This window comes from Sparus aurata, chromosome 13, assembly GCF_900880675.1.
Source record: "Sparus aurata chromosome 13, fSpaAur1.1, whole genome shotgun sequence".
Taxonomy (NCBI): Eukaryota; Metazoa; Chordata; class Actinopteri; order Spariformes; family Sparidae; genus Sparus; species Sparus aurata.
The window spans coordinates 1553663-1579291 of NC_044199.1; the positions used below are offsets into that span (position 1 = coordinate 1553663).

A 25629-nucleotide genomic window follows, 5' to 3' on the forward strand; every position below is an offset into this window, starting at 1 on the left:
TCATTGTTTTGATTGATTAAGATTTGCTGGTTGTAAATGTCATGAAGTTAGTCTAATGTAGCTGACAAGTGGTCAGTGAATGCAGCAATCCATTCAGAATCGCCTGTTTTATGATTCCATATAATATCTGCTTTAACACCACAGGACAACATGTGTTCTGTGCTATAATTAAAAAGAAATAAACTAAACAAAACATTCCAAAGTTTGGGTTTAGCTTTTCTGGCTGGAAAACCGGGATAGAGAACCTACTTCCTCTTCCTGTTCTTGTTTGGCACTTCCTGTTTCAAACTTCCCAGAGCTTCAACAAAGAGCGTAGGGACGGCTGCCACTGCGAGCCTGGGAACACGTTTTAAAGCTGTGCGTGTTTTTCATACTGTGTGTGAGTGTAATGCTTCTGAATTGTGACTGAATTATTTTCTCAGTCAATCGACTGTTTATCCACAAAATATCCCAAAAAATCCCTGACGACATCTTCGGACATCGTCTGACCGACATTTGGAACCCCCAAAATATTCAGTTAGTTATCTTATTTAAAGAAGAGCAGCAGAAAATCCTTCTATCTGACAAACACACCCACTGATGAAGTCAGATCAAGTAATAGATTACTTGCTTCAGCTCTGTATTTAATCTTGATACACTCAATCTTTTTCATCAGTGGTGATTAGATCGGTACATTCAGTCTTTGATCAAACTGTTATATGACGAGCCACGCTGTATCCTCAGTTCACTATATAACAAGCTGTTATATGTTGGAATAAAGAAATATAAATAACTCAGGACAGGCCGTTCGATGGGTTTCCTCCCCCACCGGCTACATTAAACACAAACCTGGCAGTAACAGTATCAGAATTGCTTCACACCAGTCAGATGTTGATGCTGATTCCCAGTTTTACTTCATATACGACTTTCACTCTCTTTGGCTTCTCCCGTCATCCGTCTCTGAGGAGGTGAAGAATGACGTCAGCGAGGATTTCAGCCAATCCTGCAGCAGACAGCCGATTTGTTTCCTGGTTAATGTCTCACTGAGTCCGTGCGTAGAGCTGCTGTCCTGTGTCTTCTTAGACTGACAGGACTGGCGTCGGTTCAGACGGCCTCGGTGCAGTCGGCGCTGGCGCTCATGCTGCAGCGCGTTGGCAGCTTCTTCACTGGCATTATCCAAGCATTCACATGTAAGTGAGGCTGGCACCGACAGACGGCAAGCTGCCACCTCGCAGAGCTGGAATCTGAAGGATACTCCATTAACCGTGTAATGTGTCTGAGACTGGCAGACATAATACGTATTATAGCTGTAATAAATTCATTTATGTAGGAGGACCTGTCAGCGTTGCATCAACAATGACAACAGCGTACCCTGAGTCCGTCCTCTGAGTCCGTCCTCTGAGTCCGTCCTCTAAATCTGTCCCCTGAGTCCGTCCTCTGAGTCCGTCCACTGAGTCCGTCCTCTGAGTCCGTCCCCTGAGTCCGTCCCCTAAGTCCGTCCCATAAATCTGTCCCCTGAGTCCGTCCTCTGAGTCCATCCTCTGAGTCCGTCCCCTAAATCTGTCCCCTGAGTCCGTCCTCAGAGTCCGTCCCCTAAATCTGTCCCCTAAATCTGTCCCCTGAGTCCGTCCCCTAAATCTGTCCCCTGAGTCCGTCCTCTGAGTCCGTCCCCTGAGTCCGTCCTCTAAGTCTGTCCCCTGAGTCCGTCCTCTAAGTCCGTCCTCTGAGTCCGTCCCCTAAGTCCGTCCCATAAATCTGTCCCCTGAGTCCGTCCTCTGAGTCCGTCCCCTAAATCTGTCCCCTGAGTCCGTCCCCTAATTCTGTCCCCTGAGTCCGTCCTCTGAGTCCATCCTCTGAGTCCGTCCCCTAAATCTGTCCCCTGAGTCCGTCCTCTGAGTCCATCCTCTGAGTCCGTCCTCTAAATCTGTCTCCTGAGTCCGTCCTCTGAGTCCGTCCCCTGAGTCCGTCCCCTGAGTCCGTCCCCTAAATCTGTCCTCTGAGTCCGTCCCCTGAGTCCGTCCCCTGAGTCCGTCCTCTAAATCTGTCCTCTGAGCCTGTCCCCTGAGTCCGTCCCCTGAGTCCGTCCCCTAAATCTGTCCTCTGAGTCCGTCCCCTGAGTCCGTCCCCTAAATCTGTCCTCTGAGTCCGTCCCCTGAGTCCGTCCCCTAAATCTGTCCTCTGAGTCCGTCCCCTGAGTCCGTCCCCTGAGTCCGTCCCCTGAGTCCGTCCTCTAAATCTGTCCTCTGAGTCCGTCCTCTGAGTCCGTCCTCTGAGTCCGTCCTCTAAATCTGTCCCCTGAGTCCGTCCTCTGAGGGCCTTTTATTAAAGCTTTTTATTGACCAATGCAGGAAAAAAGCTGAAAGATCATCCTAATACAGATCATTTCATGTCCAATAATGATGTAACGATATGGCACACCTTTTGTAATTTCAGTGAATAAATATTATATATAAAATGGGCCCAGAAGGGACCTGGGGTAAGTTTGAAGTGTCAAACAGAAGACAGGTAACGTACGACTTGGTGCCAGTGGTTCAGACTTCCAGCTTCAAAGTACGCAGCAGTGAACAAAGCCGGTCGTTAAGTGAGTTCACGAGGTCACAGTTTGGCTCTGGCTGAGTGTAGGCAGTGTTTTTTTGTTTTATATGTTTGTGCTGTTGTCTGGAACAGAGGTCAGGTCTGTGCTGGGCGTAGAGGAGGAAGTGGACGGAGGCTATTTGGAGACTAACACTAATCTGGTTAGTGAGGTTTCCACCCTCTCTCCTTTCTCTTTCTCCTATCACCACTCCTGCCATTCTGCTCCGACATGTCATGTGCCCAACAGTCCTTTTAAACTGGCGACTGCATATTTTAAGAGAAAAATGGGTTGAAGTGTTTTCTCTGGAGCTGAGCTCCGGGTCAAGTAGTTGCATTGTTTGATTCATGACTGAAGAAAACTGTTCGGAGTGTTTTTTGGGGGCAGAGCTGATGCATTGTTGCTTTAACATGATTTATTCTCAACCTTCTGACATGATGATAAAGACTGAATGTTCTGTTTCCACTGTTTGTGTTGGAGTGGCATCTAGTTTGTCCTCCACCAGCAGAGTCTGCCAGGCAGCGCAGAGCAACTGCACCCAGCCGTAACAGAAGGAAACTTTCATCCGCCGGCTCTTGTTTCCTTCTGTGACTATCTATTCCTATCATCCCGGGCTCTCCACACTCGCTGTCAGCTCCTTGTAAAGGGAAGGTCATATATTCTCTTACATTTCCTGTTTTTAAGAGGACGCCCGGGCTCAAAGTAAAGTCATGGCTGTCGCCCGAGGGAGTGCTGGACCGGTGGTCAGCTTCGGCACTGCAGCAGACTTTTATCACAAATTGAACCGCCATTAGTTTTCTTGTTTATTCGATCATAGTTGGATCTGTAACGTGTTAGATAATCGGGAAAAATGCCCGTCAAAATGTTCTGAGGCATCAAGTTTCTCTGTTTGGTCAAACAACAGTCCAACAGAAAGAAATGCTGTCAGATAAAACTGCTATCAAAATAGTCGCAGATACATTTTCTGTTGATTGACTAATTAATTAATCAGCTTAAGACGTCGTATCAGTGCTGTGACAGGAGAGCTTTATCACACAGCACACTGAGGGACTGCTGACTCATGCTGTCTCAGACGGTGAGAAACACTGTGATTTACTGCAGTAGATTAAAAATAAGTTAAGCAACAAATGGTACAAAGATATAGATTAGATGTGTTAAAGATTTCTGCACTTGATTGATCGCTTGCTGAGACCTCTCTCGACATTCTTGGTTGCCTTAATCCAAAAGATGTGACGTCTTCTGTTCTTCTGTCCGTCTACATTCACGCCGAGAAGGATTCAATTGTTGAGATTCTCTCAAAAATGGACTCGGTGACGGTGCATGTTGGGCCGATACCTCCTGGGTCGGCTGTGATAAAGCAGACGATGAGCTTCTGGAGGGAAGGAGTGGGAAATGTGTCACACAACAACCTTCTCTGATGTCACAGACTTTTCTTTAAAGATGTTTAAAGTGGTTTGTCTTCTTTCTTCTGAGGTCTCTGACACGACAGCTCATCGTCTCCTCGGGCTGATCTGGCTCATTGATTGGCCAAAATGAGCAAACAAATTACAGATCCATGAAGTTTAGCTAAGTAGGAAAACTTAGCGAGTATAAAGTAAGTGGTGACTGTGTGAAGCCTAAACTCATTACACAGAAGATCAGACTGAGGCTGCTCACAACTGTTCCAAACCCCCCAATAATATATAAATGATCTCAACTGATTCTGCCCGTTCAGTCTCTTGGTCTCATGGATACTTGTGGCATCTGTCTTCTCCTCACTTCACAAGAATGTTATAAAACTGGCGCAAAACTTGGTGATTTCCTTGAAATTACAAGGTCAGTTTTATCCCGAGCAGGGCATTTCTGGCCTCGTGTCCTCGTGTTCGGATTCCAAGTCAGATTGTCCCACATTCCTGCTGCAGACTTTTCCAGCGGCAGCCAGCAGTCCGCCAAATGATTTCACCCCACAGACACTCCTTTTTTTTAAAAAAAAAAAAAAGAGAGCGAGAGAGGAAAACCTCCCCGGTTGTCTCTGTTCGCTGTGTCAGCAGCAGGCGTGGCAGCGCCAAAACGAGAGCGGGAGAGAGGTTGAGAGGTTGAGAGAGGGTTAGAGAGAGTCGGCGAGGGAGGGAGAAGGAGTGAAGAGTGTGAACGAGTGCTAAACTGAGAGAAGCAGATAGATATAAAACAGAATCAGCCGCAGAACGAGAGGGGAAGGAATGAAAGTCTAAAAGAAACACACATGGACGACAGCGGAAGAAATACAAGACACTAAAAACCAGGCCGGCGGAGAAGTGAACTTCCTGCTCCTTGTGGTGGCCCGGCTTCTTTGTGCCTGTTGCTAGGATACCATAGCAATGTGGCCCAGGACAAGAGGCGGGGAAGACGTGAAAGACTCAGTGATGTACAGTGTTTCTCCCTTTTATTCCCCAAGCCACACGGATAATTTCAAACTATTAGAGTCAATCATACGGTCGGTGATATAATTTCACCCACAGGAACTGGAAAGTGTTGTGGAAGTTCAATGTCTGATGGTCTTATGGTGAAGATATAAAGTGACTGGTCAGTTTTACATTTCTGCTTCATAAGAGGTTTTGAGGAGGATGTAGGCTGATCAATATCTGGGAGATGTGCTGAGAGAATAGTTGAAGAAGCATTTAAACGGTTGATACAGTTTTGATAATCGATCAGTCACTTAAAGGTGCAATATGTAACAATGTTGAATTGATACTCCAAACAAACAGGGGGCAGCATTTCACCAGAGGAACCGCTAACTGTTGCTAACTGTTGCTAACTGTTGCTAACCGCTGCTGGTGTATAAAAACACGATGTAGATAACTTCCTCTTCCTTCCTTTTGTTAACCAGCTCTCACCCAGAACACATGTTGTCGTCCCTCTTCCTCTCTGATGTCTTCAGTCCAGCCGGAAACAGTTCACATCTCGTCTTCCTCCTCCAGCTGGTCCTCAGCTCAGTTCCCGCTGCTCCTCACTAAAACTATACGACTTTCTTCCTCTGGCTTCTCCGTTTCCCCCCCGACTCTTCCTGCCCCCTCTCCACAGCTCCACTCTCAGTTCATTCGGGTTGGCACTTTGTGTCTCATTGTTGGGCTCTTTTTGTTCCCAGGCTTTATTTAGCCATTGTTGAACACTTTGTTTGGCGTCTGACCACCATTCAGCCGGTTTCTGATGAGCACAGTGCTCCCGCAGGGTGAAGAGAAGCCATGATAAACTGCCACAGAGCTTCATTAACTTTATAATCTCCGGGACATGTGGAGGATTTTTCTTTTCCTCTCTCCTGCTCCTTCTTTAAATTCCTTCCATGGGGTTCCTCCTCGGGATGGGCAGTGTGACGCTCATTAAACAGGAATGAAGATGCAAGTGGGGTGTGTGTGTGTGTGCACGCTGTGTGTGTTCAGTTCCATGTGCGGCTCGACCCACTCGCTGTATGTGGAAATGAAAAGGTTCTGACTGTTCTCGGCTAATTACAGTGTACTTTCACAATGCACACACGCACACACACACTCTCTCACACACTTGTACTGTCAGTCGCTGCACTGACACATTCAGATGTGATGAAAGCCATCTGCTGAGATAGACAAAGGAGTGTTTCCAGTGTGTGTGCTCGCTCTGCTTTGTCAACCCGGCTGCTGTGTCATGTGTTGGCCCATGTTTGCTTTCATAAGTGCTTCCAAATGCAGGCCGGTGAGTGCCCCTGTGTGTGTGTGTGTGTGTGTGTGTGTGTGTGTGTGTGTGTGTGTGTGTGTGTGTGTGTGTGTGTGTTTATGGTCCACAGAGCTGCTGCTGGCAAACACACAAAGATGTTCCCAATATTATCATAGTGAATTAACAAAATACAAATGTTGGTAATCTGTTCATGGAAATATACAAGTTTAAAGATTTACGGTAAACAACAGTGTAAAACCTGAAATACTAATGATAGCATGGAGATCCATCAGAACAGCTTGATTAGTTTTCTGTCGATCAATACTATTAGTCTACTGATGATTTCAGCTCAAGTCAGCTGATCTGTGTGGCTCTTGTGCACGGAGGGATTGTAGGTGTTGCTTTGTTCTGTCAAAGTGTGGACGGACTACAACTGCTTGCTAACGCAGACAGATTAGCAGCTAGCTAACATAGCTAAGTGATGTTACGAAGCAGCAAACACCAGATCCAAACAGTTCTGATCCGTTCGTGGACGTATACACATGTTTTGGCATTTAAGTGAATTAAAGTTATGAGCTGAAGAACTTAAATCACAGTTTATGGTTTGCTTGATTCACTGGAACACGAGCAGCTTCATACTGAACCATCATTCAGTCGTTTTATAACCTGGACAAATGTTTTGAACCACAGTCATATTTACATACTAAATCATGGCTGTAATATAACTTCCCTCCCTCCCTCGTTGCCCTCTGTGGTTAAAAATAAAACTGACAGTGCGTGGCTGGCGCTGGGGGTCGGAGTGGGGTGAGACCGAGGTACTGGACCTGTGTCAGCCTGTAGTTAAACCACCAGCAGGGATATTTATACAAGTGGCGGCAATTAGCGTGTGATTGAGAGGTATGTAGAAACTGTGTGAGCGCACAGATGTGTGTGTGTGTGTGTGTGTGTGTGTTTTTGAAGATTGTGTGTATAGTTGATGTGGTGGAGCTCAGCAGCACATGTTCCTGGTGACCGTGCCGGTAACAGGAAGTGGAGTAGGAAGGATGTACACGAGGTCACCTCGGACCTCTGAAAGACTTCAATAAGGTGGAAGATCGAATTTATGTCTGTCTAATCCACATCTGTACAACGTTTAGAAGATTATGGGGAAAGTGTTTCCCTTCTGCACATTGTCATTAAGAAATGTATTGATTTAGAACCATAGACCACTGAGGCCTTGAGCCCCAGTTATGGCTCTGACAGTGTGCAGCTGGTCCACAACTCTGGTTGATTGAATAACTAATCACTTATTGTTTCAGTGCGTGAGTAAGTGTAGTTGTAGTTCATGGTGTTTGTATGTGTCTCCTGTTGTATGAAGGGTTACCCCGCGACCTGAAGGTCGTCTCCAGCATCTTGGCAGCAGCTCGTCCTGCTGACACGCTGACTGCCAGGCAGCCAGCTCGGCTTCGGGAAGGTGATGAGATAAAATACGACCCGGTGCCGTTTGTTCTCCCTGTTTCTCTGCCAGTGTCTCGCTCGCTTTCTCTCCAACTCTGAAGTGACGTTATTGCCTTTGCATCCAACTCAAACTCACAAGTGTTGAAACACTGTTGGATATGATTTGTCTTGTTCCATAACAAAACATTCAAATTGACTGTTTGGAACAGACACTTGCATTCCAATTTTTCAAGGCAGTCATACAATTAACACCATTTATGGTACATCATTCCAATGCGATCAGTAATCCACCTTTAACCCCGTCACATTAACCTACTTTACGCAGCCTGCAGGGACTGTATGACAAGGCATTAGCTGGTATAGACTTAATGTTGCTGGACAGCGCTGAACCATTTTTCTGCTATTCACCAGCTGTGTTGCTGGATCGTATTACAGACGGATGATGGACCTGAAATGTGGGTCTGTAACAGGATCTACATTCATGGCCAGATTTGACCTTAATCACCCATTTATGCTGCACTTCGGCGAAAGAAGAGCGATGAGACCGTGAACGTTGTGCGTCAATGTGCGGCGACCTGCTCAGCTTCTCATAAAGCCAGCTGAGCAGAGCGGACAGATGAAGGCTGAACTTTCACCCCTGCCCCCCCCACAAACCTGCAGTCACCACGGCAACGGCTGAAAGAAGCCGTCTCCACCTCGTCGCCTTCTCTCCCTCTCACACTTTCTCTGCTTCTGTGGCTCATTGTTGCTGTGAAAGTGGTGTTTCCTCCTCGCTAAATGTCGGGCTGACCTTGTGTTCTCTGTCCGACAGGAAAGCCTGGCCGTGTACTATAGGTTGCGTGTTTGACACTGTTCACATTCTGTACATTGGGTTTCTTTGTTTTTTCCCGTTAAAGGGTGTTCTCGGGCAGTTCCTGCTTTTTTTGTCGAGGCAGGAGAAAGACAAAAGGAAGATTTTATTAGATTAAAACTCACAAGGTTTCAGTTAGACTGTGTTTTCTTCCAGCGTTAAGCTATCAGGATGCCACAGTGATGATATTTATGTTTGACAGTATTGACCTTTCCAGTATCGGCCTCTCACTGTCTACATATGTACATGCACACACACACACACACACACACACACACACACACACACACACACACACACACACACACACACACACACACAGATCCCCGCTGTACGAGACAACGAGAGTATTTAGCCGAGGGGCAGGTCGTCGACGGTCACATACCTTCGTCAGTTTCATGGGATCTTTTGGCGACAGTACTGAATTTGTGGATGACGTGGTGACACAGATCTGTCACCTGTCAAATATTCCACCCAAAGCACACAATTCTTTGCTTATACTAAAACACAAGAAGCATTTTTCCCAGTTCTGAAGCTTGCTGTCTTCACCAGCAGGGCTGTAACTCGGCTAACATGAAACAGACTGTAGGTGGAACTGTGCTCACGTCTATTTCATCCTCGCGGACTCACAGTTGAGTCTGAAGCCACATGAATGAAGTTCAACTCGAGCGCCACAGTTTTCTGTCTGTCGAGGAACAATGGCGACCGCAGAGCAATACGTCCACCGTGCCATAAATATCTCCCAGATCAAAACAAAAGTAAAACACTACGCTGGAATCATTTCATCCAGCCTGAGACTCGGAATACGCCAATCCATTGTTCTTTAAATATAGCCAGTCTAGGAAGAGACGTGCCGGTAAATTATAGGATTTTATGAGAAGAAAAGTTAAATTATACGCTGATGAATTTTACAGTCTTTTACTGTGTGATCGAGTTCACAGATTCCTCCCGTCGCTCGTCTGCTGGGTCGTATAAAGAATTAGATGAGGAGACTGAAATCTGTCTTTGTCCCCGCGGATGAATGTGTGTGATGGTGTGTGTGTTTGTCCGACGTGATGAATAGAGTTTCTATTCACATGCTTGTGGAACAAAGCTACTGCAGAGTCCAACTACTGCTGGATATCCTGTTGATATCACACAGGCCCATTCTTTGCACTGTGTATGTGTGTGTGTGTGTGTGTGTGAGTTTGTGAGTTGATGCACATAGCGGCCGTTGTACAGTGCTGCTGCATGGTTGTGGTTAATGACGGATTCCTTTTGTGTAGCTTACAGTGCTGTGTGTGTGTACTGTGTGTGTGTGTCTTTGTGAGCAGGACGCCTCATTCCAGCAGCATCGAAGCCACCGTCCCTCAAATGTCATAATGAAGTTGCGGACAGAGCATGTGACCGGCACATTCAGGCTGACAGGACTTGATTCTGGTGTTGCGTTGTTGTTGAGTACACCTGTGTTTCACAGCTCGGATCTTATCTTTGCAATCGTGGCGATCATCTCTATTAACTATACTAACTGTGTGTGTAACTTATTCATTCATTCAGGTCTCAAGTTCCTGTGTTAGACTTGACACTGTGTGTTTATTTGTGTGTGTGTGTGTGTGTGTGTGTGTGTGTGTGTCCGTTGGGTTTCGTCGTGAGCTCAGGAGGAAGCGAGAGAGAGAAGAATGGGGGGAATTTTGTGGTACAAGTGTGAGAGAAGAGGGGAAGAGGACGGAGAGGCGAGTGTCAACAGGGTCATTTATTTATAGCCGTCACTGTCCTTAGCCGTCCTTCCTGCCTGCTCACACACACACACACACACACACACACACACACACACACACACACACACACACACACACACACACACACAAATACATGCATGCTCAAACAGCATCTTGCATCTGGGAGCCCCGACAATGTGTCTTTTATCTCTCAGCTCCAAATCTGATATCACATATTCAAGATATTTCAAATGTTTGTCGTGCAGCTGGTTGATTTTTATCTCTTAAACAACAGACCTACGCAGCAATAATACCAGTGATGGAACGCTGCTGTGGCAGCAGGAGCAACATAACATATCATTCACTTTTATTTTTGTGTTTACTTACATGAACTTTGATTAATATTCTGAGTCTGAACGGGCCGGTCAAAGATGACTCAGGGTTCAGATGGTTTGAGTGAACCTGGAACTTTGATGAATCTTTCTCTCCCTCATTTCCTGTCATCTCTCTGCTGTTGTCATCTCTCTGCTGTTGTCATCTCTCTGCTGTTGTCTGCAATAAAGACCCAAAAGGGTACTTTAAAAAAATCCAGCCATAAATATCCTCATGTAGACCATCTGGAATTTTTCTTTTCTTTTCTAGACATTTAGACAAACCGACCGTTCATCACATAAAACAGAGTTGGCTGCTGCAGTTAGTGGATGTCAGATGTAAGCCGCTGAGATGATCAGTGTCAGTGATGCGTATTTTCAAGACAAATCATCCGTATAATATCAAATAAATAAAGAAAATGCTCATTGTGACGGTGACATCTTCAAAAACCCACAGACTCTGAGTGTAGCAGCAAATCCTGACATCTGAGCGGCTGGAACCAGCAAATGGAACTTACAGTCTTTTGATTGACTAATCAACTTTCATCATCATCACTGCAGCTTTAGTTATCCTCGAATCACTGCATTAAAATCACTTCCATAAATGTTAACGTGTGCTCGGTGCATCTGTAGGTTGACATTCTCTTACACAAAAGCTTTTCTGGACACTGTACTTGTTGTGGCGTGTAATTCCTTCTTTGTGTTATGTCAGTTCATTTGTCTTGGCAAGATCTTACCGAGTCACGAACGCCAACAATGTGCTTTTAATTTAGACACACAGTTGGAGTGAGCCGAGCGCGCTGCATCGGGCTGATGTGTGCACGGACGTATGAACGAATGTGTTTGTCCGATTGTGGCGTTGTTGCCAGCATCTATTGAGAAAATGGCTACGGGGAGCGATATAACACACATGATGTAGCTGCATGTACGAGCCAGAAAACTTCTAATGTTACCTCATCATGTGTTTGGCCAAAATGTACAGTTAGACGTCCTCCAGGGGCGAGTTACCTAAACACAGATGCACGTTCGTGAGTTTGTTCTTCATCACGGTTTGGAAGTAATTGTTTTCTAAAAGGAGAATAGAGTCAAACTTCACAGTGATCTGTGTGTTTACTCAGTGTGCCAGCAGCACGCAGAGATGAACCGTGAAAGTACTCTGAATTCAACTTTGACATTGTGAAATTTGAGAGCGTATTATCTTGTTAGCAACAAGTATAACCAGTTTGTTATTTTAGAGCAGTTCCACGTTCTGTCGATACTGCTGAAGGATCTCAATCCACGAGTCGTCCCCTCAGCACCAACAGAGCTGATGTGGAAGAGCGATCAGTGGCGTCTGCTCAGGCCTGTGAAAACGGACCAATCAGAACAGACTGGGGTCTTCAGGAGGGGGCCCTTAAAGAGACGGTAGCGAAAACAGAGCGTCTCAGACGGAGGGGGAAAAGTTCTGCTGCATGAGGCAGAATCAACTGAAAAATAAACTTAATAATATGTCTCCTTTCATTTCACAGTATGAGAACAGTAATTGTTTTTCTTTTAGCATTGAAGCATGTCGACATGGAAAAGTGTAAACTTAAAAATGATCATAATTATTGGACATTTAAGGGTGAAATATATAAAAATTGCTGGTAGGCGACACTGGAACGTGCAGAACAACCACAGCCAGGCAGGCGGGTGATGGACCTGGGCTGTGCAACAAACAAAATCCTTCACTCTCTGTAAAAAAAGGTATATTTCTGACTTTTCTTTCAAACATATGAGACAAAATACTTTAACTTTTGGATTTTGTTGAGCACTTTAAAGTCGTTGCATGCACGATACAGACAGAAACTCACTTCCTTCAGTTAGTAAAATGTTGGCAACACATCATCTCGAGGCGGCTAGCTTGATTAGCAGGAAGCTGATCATAGAAAAAATATCTCCACACTAAATCACATAACAGCTGTAATAAGAGAGGAAGAACAGAAAATGCTCCGGCGAGGTGAAGACCAGAGATGTTCCTGCTCAGAGAGCCGACAACATGGCGGCTGTAACGATGTTGAACAGAGAACTGTGGGTCGCTGAACTCAACTGTTGGCAGAACAAAATGTATGAAACGATGAGGTGAAGTGGAAGCGGATCGCACAGTGACTGTGAGAACACACATCTGATCACTTACTGATGATGTACGACGGTGTAAGTCTATCTGAGGCCTTCTGTTTTCCTACTCTCTGCTCTGTGGTTGGTTTTTGATGTTTATGATGGAGAGCGTGTCGAGTGTGTCTGGAGCCGGAGAGAAGGAACTCACAACGACGGGCACGTTTCACTCACAAGGTGCTGAGAGGAGCTGTCAGTGGCAGAAGGGAGGAGGAGGCCAAAAATAACAGGGGAGGAGGGAGGAGGGAGGAGGGCGGACATCATGCCTGTGTCTACCTGTTGTCAGTGTAACCTCATTTGCTAATATTCCTACGTAACGTAACTGGTTTCGATGATGAGAGCGAAGCGCCGACAGCAGCGTTTCACACCTTAAATGTGTCTGTGTGTTTAATAAAGGAGGTTCGTTCACATTTCTTTGCTGAATCCGTGCAGAGACGATTGTCCATCTCCAGCAGGGTCCCAAACGTTCAGTCACACTGAATGATTATTAGCAAGTACCGAACAAGAACAGCCCGATGTGTCTGCAGAGCTTCCACTCGGTTGTTGAGTCACTGCTGGTTTCTCCCAGATGACTTTGCCAGGTGCTGACATGTCTGGCTTTCAAAGCTGTGGATGCACAGAGAGCCGCTTCAAAGGACTCGCTCTGCTTTAAGAACAGGAACATGCTGTCTCAGAGAGAACCAGTGCAGAGCGACGGATCAAGAGAACAGAACCTGTTGTTGTATAATTGGTTTCTGGCTCTTTGCTGTAGCTCCTCAGCAGATCCAGGCCGCATGAAGCTGCGTCACATTTGTGGTTCTTTCTTGTTTGCTGGCTAAGATCGATAAATCCATGTTTTTTTTCCTGCAGTGGGAACAATAGTAGGATTTTATGGTCTCCAGCACAGGCCATGTTGTTTTAATCTCACTTATGAGTTTTCGTTCCCGCACTTTGTTTTTTTCATTTTGTTCTGATGTGTCACAACCTGCGACTACTTCTGTTGAATGAATACAGTGTTCGTCCTTCCTCCAGTCAGAGATCTGTTTCCATATAGTTTTTTATATAAGTGTGATGTGCAAACTTTAAACCCTACTTCACAGAATGAGAATGCACTTCTACTCACTTTGTGTCCAGCAGTTAAAGGAGACACTCTGCTCATTTTCAGGTTCATGTTTTTTTATTTTAGGTTGCTAACAGGATAGCTTTAGATGCTTACAGTCTACTCTGATTGGTCCGCTCACGCAGGCCTGAGCCCACACAGCCGCTCCGTGACTCAGATGTGTCGTGTTGTCAGCTTCCAGTAAGATTCACTTCTACCGTGAATATAGGAATAAATTATTCCTTAAAAAACACATTGATTATGCAAACGTATGACAGTGGGGTGTCAAGAAGTCATGAAGTTATTGTCAGGAGTACTGACGAGGTGTTTCAGGTAATTCAGGCGTCGTGTTCTGAGTGGGACGGGAACTCATGTTGGTGCAGACTTTGTGCTTTTTAACTCAAATGCATCTAAACTCATAAAAAACTGAAGGAAAGAAAAAGTGAACAGAATAACAGAAATTATCTGAATATTTGTATAACCGGGAATGTTTTAAGAAGAGTAAGGAGTTGGTGCTTCTTTAAGGATTTTAATGCGGTAGTCAATTATTTGTTTCTATAAACCCTGTCGGACACACTGTACATTAGTTTGGATGGAGTGTGGTCTCAGTTTGGTCATACTTCAGATATTCTGACACTTGGGAGACTAACCGCTCACTGACATCCTACCATGTTGTTCTGAGTCCGTCTCCAGAGAGAAGGAGGATGTGTGTGTGTGTGTGTGTGTGTGTGTGTGTGTGTGTGTGTGTGTGTGTGTGTGTGTGTGTGTGTGTGTGTGTGTGTTTGGCAGCACATGCAGGAGCTGCTCGGCCGGTGTTTTATGTCTCCGGCTGGCACGCTGCAGCGGCTCTTTCCAAACGCACACACACACACACACACACACACACACACACACACACACACACACACACACACACACAGATCTGCACGGAGGACCTGTGGTATTTACATAAACACGGCCAATTACGCTCTGTCACTCCGTCTGTCTGCTCTCTCTGCTCTCCGCGTCTTTTCCTTCACTTCCATCTGTATTTCCATGAGACTCTTGATCCGTCATCCCTTTACTTTCCTTTCTTCTCTGCATCTTTGTCTGGAGTTTCTGTCTTTTTTTGACGTGGTAGTAAAGGAATAATTCATCAGTTTAAAGCTGATGTCGCTCCTTGATTCAGGATAACGTGCACGTTCCCAGTTGTTGCTCCTCAGAGTCGATGCTGTGCACGAGGTCGGTCCAGCAACAGGAAGTGTAGTTGTGAAGGTGACCCTCGCTTGAGTTTAAATGGAAGGGAAGCAGAACTGGCTGTGAGTGTGTGTCTCCCAGGAGCTCTTAGCGCCTCATGTATTATTCCGAAGGCGTCCATCTGTCCGAGGCTCTTCACTGCTCCACTTGGTTAATGTGCCTCAAGTTAAATGGAACTTTTTGCACTTTTCACAGGCGCACACACAAAAAAGCCTCCACACAAACGTAGGAGCTGTCAGCCTTCATCACCAACGCCACCGGGGATCCACTCACTTACCCGCTTGTCTACATTTAGCCTCACTCTCAGTTACTGCATAAAATCTGGACTGAGAGTCATATGTTTTTTACATGGGCGTGTTTCAGGTCAAAGTAAGAAGGTGATGTGAACTCCAACAGAATAAGTTGCCTGCTGTCTGTAAACCTAACGACCTCGTTTCTTTCCTCTCCGTTCTTTCAGGTCTGTCAACGGCCAAGAGGAAGTTTGCCGACTCTCTCAACGAGTTTAAATTCCAGTGCATCGGAGACGCCGAGACGGATGATGAGATATGCATAGGTGAGCTCGCTGATATGAAATCTGATATATTCTGTGTGCAGACAGAGGAGAGACTGTAAATAGACATCAGACAATGTTCTCTCGTTTACAGTCCCTGAAATAAAGCAGTCACATCAGCAGTGACTCAGTGGCTAGCTTTGTTTTCAGTGCTGTTACATAGAAGGACTCAAATGATGCTTCTGCCTTGAATCTGTTCATTATGTCCCTCTTAAACTTATTATTTGATGTAATTTAGACATATTTAAAGCCTTTTTTTAGCAGCTAATTAACAGTGAAGAGGTGAAACTGAAGCTAAAACAACTGAACAAAGTGAGACATACTATACGATGGCAGTAAAACTTTCCTGCTTATTTCTCTATAAATAAGTAGATATTCACTTTTTTCACACATGCAGTCGACCTGCAAACACACTTTAATGTGTGAAGTGTGTGGGGTTACCCTTTAACTACCTCCACTACCAGCTGCTAACCAACTTTATGACGTTTTATAAGCTTCATGTTGACCGACACTTGACTTAATATATTAGAATATTGTTGTAATATTTGTTGCGTAGTACACGAGGAGATGATTCTTACTTCCATGAACTCATGCCGGCCTCTCTGTCGCCGTCCACACAGTGAGCTGAGACGCATGCAGCGGTCACCACACCCTCCTCTGTGTGTGTGTGTGTGTGTGTGTGTGTGTGTGTGTGTGTGTGTGTGTGTGTGTGTGTGTGTGCAGGCTGCAGCTCCTCACTGGCCTCTCCCACCCACCACTGTTGTTTAACTAACACCAGCTATCTTTCCTGAACAGCTTGCAGCTGAACTGGGCTGCACCACGGCCGGCGCTGCTCGCAGGATATTCATAGTTACATTCACGTCGAACTCATTTCTTCTCTCTGATACAAAGACGGTTTCACTTGATTCACAAATCAACTTTTGTTTCCTGAAAGAAGAAATGAACTGTCTCTAAATATCCTCTGATAGATTAAGTAGGTCGATATCGTATGAGGTCATCTGTGACTCTCTGGGGATCATATTTTTATTATTCTATGAGAATGTGTGATTGAGCTTACTGAAAGCTTTATGAAAGGATTGTGCTGTTTTTGGTGCATTCCTTGAATAGTCCTGAAGTTCTGCTCCTTTATAGTTGGACCTGCTTTAAAGAAAAGCTCCTGTAGCTGGAAGGTTAACGGTAAAAAGCAGGGAGAGTGAAATTGTGTGGTTTTTTTTGCATGATGACTAAAGAATAAACTCAGACCAACATGCCTGTGCACATGCTGCACGTGATCACTATGTATGTGCCCTCGCTGTGCCTGAAAACTGTGTGTGTGTGTGTGTGAAGTGTTGGACGGGGCTGGAGGCAATTGAAGTGGAAACTCTGACCCGAAACAATGTAGCCGGGCCTCGCCTGCCAGCGAGCGAGCGAGCGAGCGGGGAAACGAGCACCGGGCTGTGTTCGCTGTGAAAGCACCATAGAAACGAACCATATAAATTGCGGTTTCATTTCCAGTTAATTACTCTGCTGTGTCATGAGTTTAGAACAATTTGTGAGACGTCCAAGAGCAGAAACAAAGCTTCATCCCCGCCGCCTCGTGCCAGCTCCTTTTCAAACACTCCCTGTTTCTGTCTGCATGTACTTGTGTGTCTCTCATCATAGCAATTAGAAATACCGACTGTCTGTCTCTCTGTCCAATAACCTCTTTATGTGTCTCTGTGCGTCCTCAGCCAAGTCTCTGCAGGAGTTTGCAGCGGTCCTTCAGAACCTGGAGGACGAGAGGACACGTATGGTAAGTGACCAAGAAGTTGTAATAAATATAATAGATGGAAGGAAACTGATTTATTTTAGTTTCTGTGAGTATCAACCGAGTGAAATGTGTCAGTGTGCTCACATGTGATGAAGGGAGTGCTCGTTGGTTAGCTGACTGAAGTTTAATCATTTAGACTGTAAAAACATTTATGAATCGTTCTCTGCAGCGACGTCTGATCGATCCATAATCTCAGGCTTAAATTAAGAGCTTCTGGTCGGTTCTGCTCAGAGCCGTCGAGCAGAGCAGTCCTGACGATGGAGGTTCAAAATGTGATTCGTGGAAACTACAGATCATATCAGGAGGATCTAAGTGGGCAATTTGACAGCATGAATACAAAGAGAGCTTTTCTTAGTTAATACATGATTTATTGATCAAGTCAGTATTTGGAACAAACCTCCTGGAACTACTGAGACGCTCCACGATCCTCCTCTGCTTTAAAAACTGCTCCACTGGAGGAAACGGGGACGATGGTGCTCTCTCTGCTGAAGAGCTCTGGGAGACAGATAATGCTGTCCTCGCTCATCCATAGTCATTACTCAGCAAATGTTGTGCTGGTGATAGGAACGACCTCTTTAAGTCGGTTTGTCAAAATGAATCTGGTGGTTTCAGATAGCGTCGCCCCTTTGACCCAGAGAACCGTTATAGTTTAGCATTTTATTGGAATATTCTGAGTAATCATTAGAATTTACCTGCTGGTCTGTGATGTTGTGTGTGTGTGTGTGTGTGTTTGTGTGTGTGTTTGTGTTTGTGTGCGTCTCCAGATCGAGAACGCCAACGATGTGCTGATTATGCCTCTGGAGCGGTTCAGGAAAGAACAGATCAGCGCAGCCAAGGTGAGGAGATGACCGCGTGCAGCAGCAGCAGCAGCCGCGTGACAGGAGTGACTTGATGTACACGTGCACTGTGCATATTCAATACTCAATATCAATATCAGTATCGATACTCTGGCTGGGAAACATAAATCAGTAAATCAATAAAACCCTGTTAGTGCTGATGCAGCTGTTAGAGGAACACGTCCTGCGACGTACAGTTGATGCTACAGTAATTCTTCAGTTTAGTTAAAAACATCACAATGTTTATTTGACATTTGACTGTCAGACAGAGACAAATATTATATCTGTACGTCTGCGTTAAATAAGTCAAACAGTTTGTGGTCACTGTGTTGTATAATACTCACCTGGCTTTTATTAAAGTCTTGGCACATATAGAAGTTCCAGTGAGATCCTCCTTAATGCAGAATAATTAAAGTAAATCCATGATAGTATCATATTGCTTTTACTTTGACAGACGTTAGGATTGCAACAGGATTCATGATTAGTGTTTTCTTACATCTGGATAACAACATTTGTCGGCCACAGCGTCTCTGCAGCGCTGCAGAACGTCATTATAATGCTGTTTGTCACATATTTTAACGGTGACACTGATACATTTTTATATATTACCTGCAGCGCTTGTTGAAGAGTCCTTGAAACATTATTATGACTGTGAATAAGTAGTTTTAGAATAACATTTTTAATGCTAGCTAGTGTCTTTTGTTTTTATTACAATGTTTATCATGTCAGTCAGTTTCCACATATGATTCCTGCGCCAGGATAATTTGGGAAAGTCGTTTCTAGTTCGGCGTGTAATAAAAAGCTTTGGTATAGAAACATAGAGAATATTCAGTGTGTGTCTCGAGGTCTCCTTCCTCTCCAGTGGCGGTCCGTGAGTGACGCTCGAGGTCTGACCCACCGCTACGTGACCTGGATAGGAGATTAGACGAATACATAATCCTGCCATAAATCACTGACTCCTGCTGGGGGGTCTCTCAGGCCGGCGGGTCCCTCATCGTCCACCGCTGTTGTTTCAGTGTGTCAGTGTGTATAAATCTGTTGTGTGGAAACACAGAAGAAGAAACAAACTGAGGAATTTGGTAAACAGGAGGATGTTAACTCAAGATTGTGTTTATTTGGTGTTTTTTTGTTTTTTTGCATTTGAGACTTAACGACAGATTCTACAACATTTAGAGTTAAAGGATAAGTATGATACCGCATACTGTAGTTTCTGGGTAATCCCTTGCCTCGTGAAAAATATCCCATGTTTCAGTATTCAAATCTCCTTACAGCAGCAGATCATGGTGCTTTCCCCTCAGCAGTCATTAGCTATAGGACGCAGACGAGTAGCCGCGGGGTTCCCCTGATACATGCAGCATTAAACATGTTGTATCACTGCACACTCTGGTAATCCAGCCCCTTACAGCAGGGCACGGTTTGATTGTGACATGGTCACCAGATTAAGAAGTGAACGCATAATCTGTGCGGTCAGGTCACCATGAGCGATGTTCTAATCCCAGTTTAGCCCTGAAAGAACTGCCTGCATCTTCAGCTGCCACAGTTTCACCTTGTCCTGAAGCTCCGGGCCGTCAGGAGGAGAAACTGCTTGTTTTTACCTCCGAGGTTATGTTTACACCAGCGTCCATCTGTTGTGGGTTGGTTTGTCAGCAGGGTTTACACCCAAACTGCTCAATGGATCCTCCAGGGAGCTTTGATGCAGGAGGGGAGTCGGTTCTGATACCTGTTTGTGTGGTTCTGGATGACGAGATGGATCCAGAAATGATGTCTTACTTTCTTTAAAGACGCTGTCGGGGTTGTTGTTGTTGTCATAACCTGCCCGCCTTCTAGTTCACCCTGTAACAGTGATTACTGTTGGAATATAAAGCTATTTAACACTTAATTTAATAAGAATAAATCACCTACAGCAGCTTAAACATTGTGAAGTACTTCTCGTTCTCCTTGTGATTCAAGCTAATCTTGAGTCACAAGTTTGAGATTTCTGTGGCAGAAGTCTCAAGAATCGTATGAGTGATTCAGTCCCGTCAGCGTTCACGACACTGACAGACGAGAAGGGAACAGTCGCGTCTCAGACTGACGTGAAGCTGGTGACCGGCACTGAAGAGAACCGAGAGCAGCTGATCTGAGGTCTGTGTTTGTAAAAGAAACACATATACATCAGTTCTGCAACAACAGTAAAACTGTTCCTGAATAAATACGTCCAACATAAACTATCTGAATGATTTCAGAGAAAGTCTCATGAAGACTTTATGGCAACATTTTGTAATAACCATTGTTTATAAATGGTCAATTTATAGTTAATTAACTTTAGTTTATAGTTATTTCACAATAAACGAACAATGAATCGTTGAAAAAACATTTATTGAGGAATTTTAAAGGTTTATAAACAAGTTACATCTTTATAAAGTCATGTTTATGATGAACGATGACTTATGTGTCAACAGTTTACAAGTATTATAAACAGCAGTGGCAACTTTACAACAATGAACGGTTTAATAAGTGTTTGAGTGCGTTAACAGTGAAATAACTGTTTACTAGAGTGTGATTAACTCTTATTTATGATTATAAATAACCACATAGATATGAGCAACAGAATAGTGATGATATTCTGATGTCGTCACTGATGATTTGTATCCACGATCATTTTGTAAGTCGTAGTTTGAGTTTCGTCAGGTGAACTGGCAGACGATGCTGCTGCTGCTCTGGAGGATAATGATGCAGTGTGTTTCCTTCCTGTTGGTGAACTTTGGATCCCAGATAAAGTGAATATTTGCAAAAGGTTTCATGCCATGTGCTGCAGCAGGAGGAGCAGCAGGAGGAGCAGGAGGAGCAGGAGGAGCAGGCAGCAGTGATGAGGAGCTCTGTGGCTTCTGTGACATGAGGGAGCAGCAGAGTGTTTGTAGCTGTAATGAGTCAGTGTGGTGACGGGACGAGATCCTGTATCACAACATTTCATCACTTTAACTCTGCTGGAGAAAAGAGTGATCACCAGTTTGCAACACGCTGGGGAGAGAGAGCCACCTGCTGGCCGAGGAAGGAAGTGACTTACATAAACATTTAAATGCCTCTTCAACTTTTTCACCAAAGATTTGGTAAATAAAACGACAATGACAGACAGGAAACACAAACTTTATACCAGCTGTGTGATCTGTGAATGCAAATACAGGAAGTTTGCTTCCTGTAGTTTGTTTTTCAAATGTTTTGTAAAATGTTTGAGTTCAAATGACATCATGAAAGCTGAGTGAAAGGTCACACCGAAGGGAGCAGCAGCGATGTTCTCAGACATGATGTCCTCAGTGAAGAAGCTTCAAACAGAGGCCTTGTTGTTCAGAGGGACGTTCAGCAGCTCTGATGCGTTCTGCAGCTGCTGTCTGTTCCTCCTCTGGCCCCGAGGACTCTTCTCGCTGTAGAAACTGGCTTGGCAGGGAGACACCTGAGTCATGTGACGGCTCCAGGGGTCGACGTTATGAGTTCAGACTGACGAGGCAAAACGTTTGTGTCCTCTCTGATCTGGGAGTTTTGTGTCCGAGATGAATTCACACAAACTCCGATAACCAGACGGAGAGACGGATGAAGACGCCGTATCTGCTGTTCCTGTTCTGTGAAGCGCTGTTACATAAATACAGTTTATTACCGTTATATCATTGTTATTGTGAAACAGAAGTTTGCACACCACAGTTCAAACTACGGGATGGTTCATTTTGGCGTATCTGCGTCCCTTTAACTGCTGTTATAAACTATTATTAAAATGTTTGTCTAGTAAATCGTCAGCTGAATACGATGAAGATATCATCTATTGAATTATTGGCCAACTATTTTGTTGATGGATGAATCCTTTGTTGTCCTTTTTAGGAACACATCTGCAAATATTTCAGCTCCTCAAATGTGAATATTTCCTGGTTTCTTCTCTCGTCTGCGACAGTAAACAGATTATCTTTGGATTTTGGGAATCACTGATCAACATTTTTCCCCAGTTTCTGACATTTTGTCGACTGAACAGCTGACCTATGACGGAGAACATGATAAACTTACATTTGTAAAGGTAGACGTCAGAAAATAATCAAACATGTTCCACAATTTCTTGTTTTGAAGTTACAAGGCCGACATGGTAAAAGATAACGTTAGGGTTACAGTGTCCACTGTTTGTCAGCTTCTTTGTGAAGCTCCAGGGTAACTTTATAAGTCCGGGATAAAGAAATGCAATAATGTCACCAGGCAGCGGCAGATGTACAGTAATAACACCCCCGGGCCTCCCACCCACCCTCAGCTGCCCCTCCTCTGTTTATGTGTTCAACTTTCCACTCTTGTCTCCGTCTCCACCTTCAACTGGCCTGAATGTGTTCAGAGTTAAATGATCTCAACGTGAAAACAGAAAATACAAACTAGTAGGTGTTTCTCTTGTTCCTCTGTGTCTTGTGATATCCTTGGACACATATTTCTGAGTGTTTTCCAGCCCAGCAGTGTTAAGAAACACACACCCTGCTCCGTCTGTCCCTGGTTAATCATCCATCCGTCCGTCTGTCTGTCTGTCCGTCTGTCTGTCTGTCTGTCTCTGATGTCGGTGATCTCAGCAGTGATGAAACAGTCTGTTGTTTCATAAGCAGCTGTGCTACCCGGGAAACAATTTCCTGCTGGACTCTCTTAGAAAAATATTATGTGAAAGCTAAAAGAAATTCATGTTAAGTGACGTCTGCCTTGTTTTCTTCGGCTCAATCAGTTTTTTTTTAATTCAAACCACTCGACGGTTAATTGCAGATGCTAATCGCTGACAGATTACCTGTAAAGACCTCGTGAAGATGATGAGAACTGGTCTGCTAATGCACAGGAGCAGAACCGGCTGAGATCAACTTGGATTATTCTGTCAAATAAATGTTTTATTTTTCATTTGTTGCAGGAAGCAAAGAAGAAATATGACAAAGAGACGGAGAAGTACTGCGCAGTGCTGGAGAAGCATCTCAGCCTGTCAGCGAGGAAGAAGGAGTCACATCTACACGAGGTGAGATGTGATGAAACACCGGTCGATGATCGTTGTCATGTTTTCCGGTGAATATCAGTCTGTCAGTTTTCTCGATTTCCTTCCCACGTCGCAGGCGGACAATCAGGTCGATAACGTACGGCAGCATTTCTACGAGGTTTCTCTGGAGTACGTCTTCAAGGTGCAGGAGGTCCAGGAGAGGAAGATGTTTGACTTCGTGGAGCCGGTGAGATCTGCTTTATTTCCTCTCTCTCTCTTTTGTACTTTGCAAAATTTTCTTTTTCCCAAAGTTGCAGACGAGCTTTGATTCAGAGGTGGTCTGTACTACATGTAGCACCCAGTAGCTCCTCACTACAACCAGAGTCTTCTGTGGTTTGGAGGCTTTGGTGTCTTGCTCAAGGGCACCTCAGTGGTAGTTGTTGGGGAAATTAAGTCAGTTGGTTGCATGTACACGTCAGCGTAGGTCTAACTCACTGTTCACTGTCCTCAGTGTCCTGCTGAAACTCACAGTCTCAGTATATTTGCCTAATTTCTCGTCTTTATCTTCCTTTTCAGAACTCGCCACCCCGTCTCTTCCATCTACCATCTTGTTTCATCCTCTCCTCCTTTTCCTTTTCCTCATCGTTATCTTCACCTGTTCTCCGTCACCGACGTCACTTCATGCTGTTTTTTGTCTCCTTCAGTTGTTGGCGTTTCTCCAAGGCCTGTTCACCTACTATCACCACGGCTACGAGCTGGCAAAGGACTTCAACCACTTCAAGACCGACCTGACCATCAGCATACAGAATGTAAGGACACACAAACACAAAGCGTGAGCATCATCTGCAGTACTGCACATACAGACTGTTTACATCAAAAGATCTTTCAGTAGTCAAACTTGCAGATTTGGAGCTTCACTTTCTTAATTGTAAACTTTAACTGAAAAGGCCACTTCACCAGTAATGACATGTTGAAGCGTCCATGTTGGAAGTTCAAAGGCCTCCTGAATTCAGGTCGGCCTCATTAGCAGACAGGAAACATTTCAAAAGGTAGACGATGTCTCCGAGGAAATAATCCTCCAAATATGAAAAGGACAGAGGCTGAAGGAAATCCACCAGTCAAAGAGTCGCAGAGTCGTCTGTGATTCACTTTGATACCTGAAGGACACAGAAACTCTTCTGAGGCTCAACGCCAACTTTTCATTTTGTTTTCTAGTGAGTTTCATGTAGCCGTCCCAGTCTCAATAAACATATATATGTCAACTTCTCCTCATAGCCATATTGACAAAGACTAAAGCTAAAGACATTTTCGTAAAAAATGAAAATAACTTTATTGATATGGTACATTTGAAAACAGAGTTTACAAAGAGTTTGAAGACAAAACAGTCGAGCTGAACGAGGAAGCGAGTTGTCGGGAGAAGTTAAAACAAAAAGGCAAAGCTAAATGCAAATGCAACATGTCAATATAAGTACGTAAAAGGTAAAAGGAATAAAAGTGATAAAACTGGCACAATCACAATAAAGGTGATGCAATAAAGAGATTAATCAATTAAGGACGAGGGGAAGACGGGATCACATCAGACGGAGGATTTTAAAAAAGGATCACCAGATGAACCGCTACCTGCTGCTCACTATACTCTCAGCTGTAGCTGTCTATGGGAGTTCCTCACTGCCTTTAGCCAGTTAGCTCACCTGGCTGTGCAGCTAGCGTGCCGTAGATGACTCGACTCTCCACAGTCTGCAGCTCAGAGCGATGGTGCAGTGTTGGTGTAACATCGCTGGTGGAGCCTCCGTCTGTCACAGTACGTTAAAACTGATGTACTGAAGTTTGAAACTCAAATTGTTTCATACTTATTACATATTGCACCTTTAAATATTAGAATTATGCGCTGTATACAGTATAAAAATGTATTATTTACAGTAATATATTATTTACAGTACATCTTATTTGCTGATTGACAGGTTGGCACATGTGATGCTGATGTTTGCTCAGCACTCAGGATCAGGCCTAAGGCGTTTACTTCTCTGTGCTCATGTTTACAGACCAGGAACCGCTTTGAGAGCACGCGGTCGGAGGTGGAGTGTCTGATGAGGAAGATGAAGGAGAATCCTCATGAACACAAGAGTGTGAGCCAGCACACCATGGAGGGATACCTGTTCGTCCAGGAGAAACGTACGTACCATCAGCACGCCTCTGTTGTGTGTCAGCAAGTGCACAATTCAGCAGCTGCTCATGAATGACTGCATGAGTTGATGTGTGCGTGTGTGTGTGTGTGTGACCATTATGTGCTGGCTCACACACACACACACACACACACACACACACACACACACACACACACACACTGTCCGAGCGGCAGAACAAACAAACCATAATGAACCTGCCGTTGATGAAGTCAAGTCTGATCTGTTGGAGACGTGATGGGAGCTCTGACCACGTGTGGTTACCATGGTAACAGCGAGCACTAAAGCAGGCATGACTAAGACTCATCTTTTTTCTTTTTTTTTT

The 25629-nt window shown here is 44.6% G+C and overlaps 1 protein-coding gene across 1 annotated transcript in view; it reads left to right on the top strand.

Moving 5' to 3' along the window:
- The window catches only part of LOC115594366 (rho GTPase-activating protein 26), an 86903-nt gene that overhangs the window by 22661 nt on the left and 38613 nt on the right, over positions 1-25629 (top strand). Inside the window, exons 2-8 of the mRNA XM_030438411.1 lie at positions 15453-15548; positions 17255-17316; positions 18099-18170; positions 23062-23163; positions 23258-23368; positions 23826-23930; positions 25164-25349. Coding sequence (XP_030294271.1) covers positions 15453-15548; positions 17255-17316; positions 18099-18170; positions 23062-23163; positions 23258-23368; positions 23826-23930; positions 25164-25349 — 734 coding nt within the window. The remainder of the gene's footprint in view (positions 1-15452; positions 15549-17254; positions 17317-18098; positions 18171-23061; positions 23164-23257; positions 23369-23825; positions 23931-25163; positions 25350-25629) is intronic.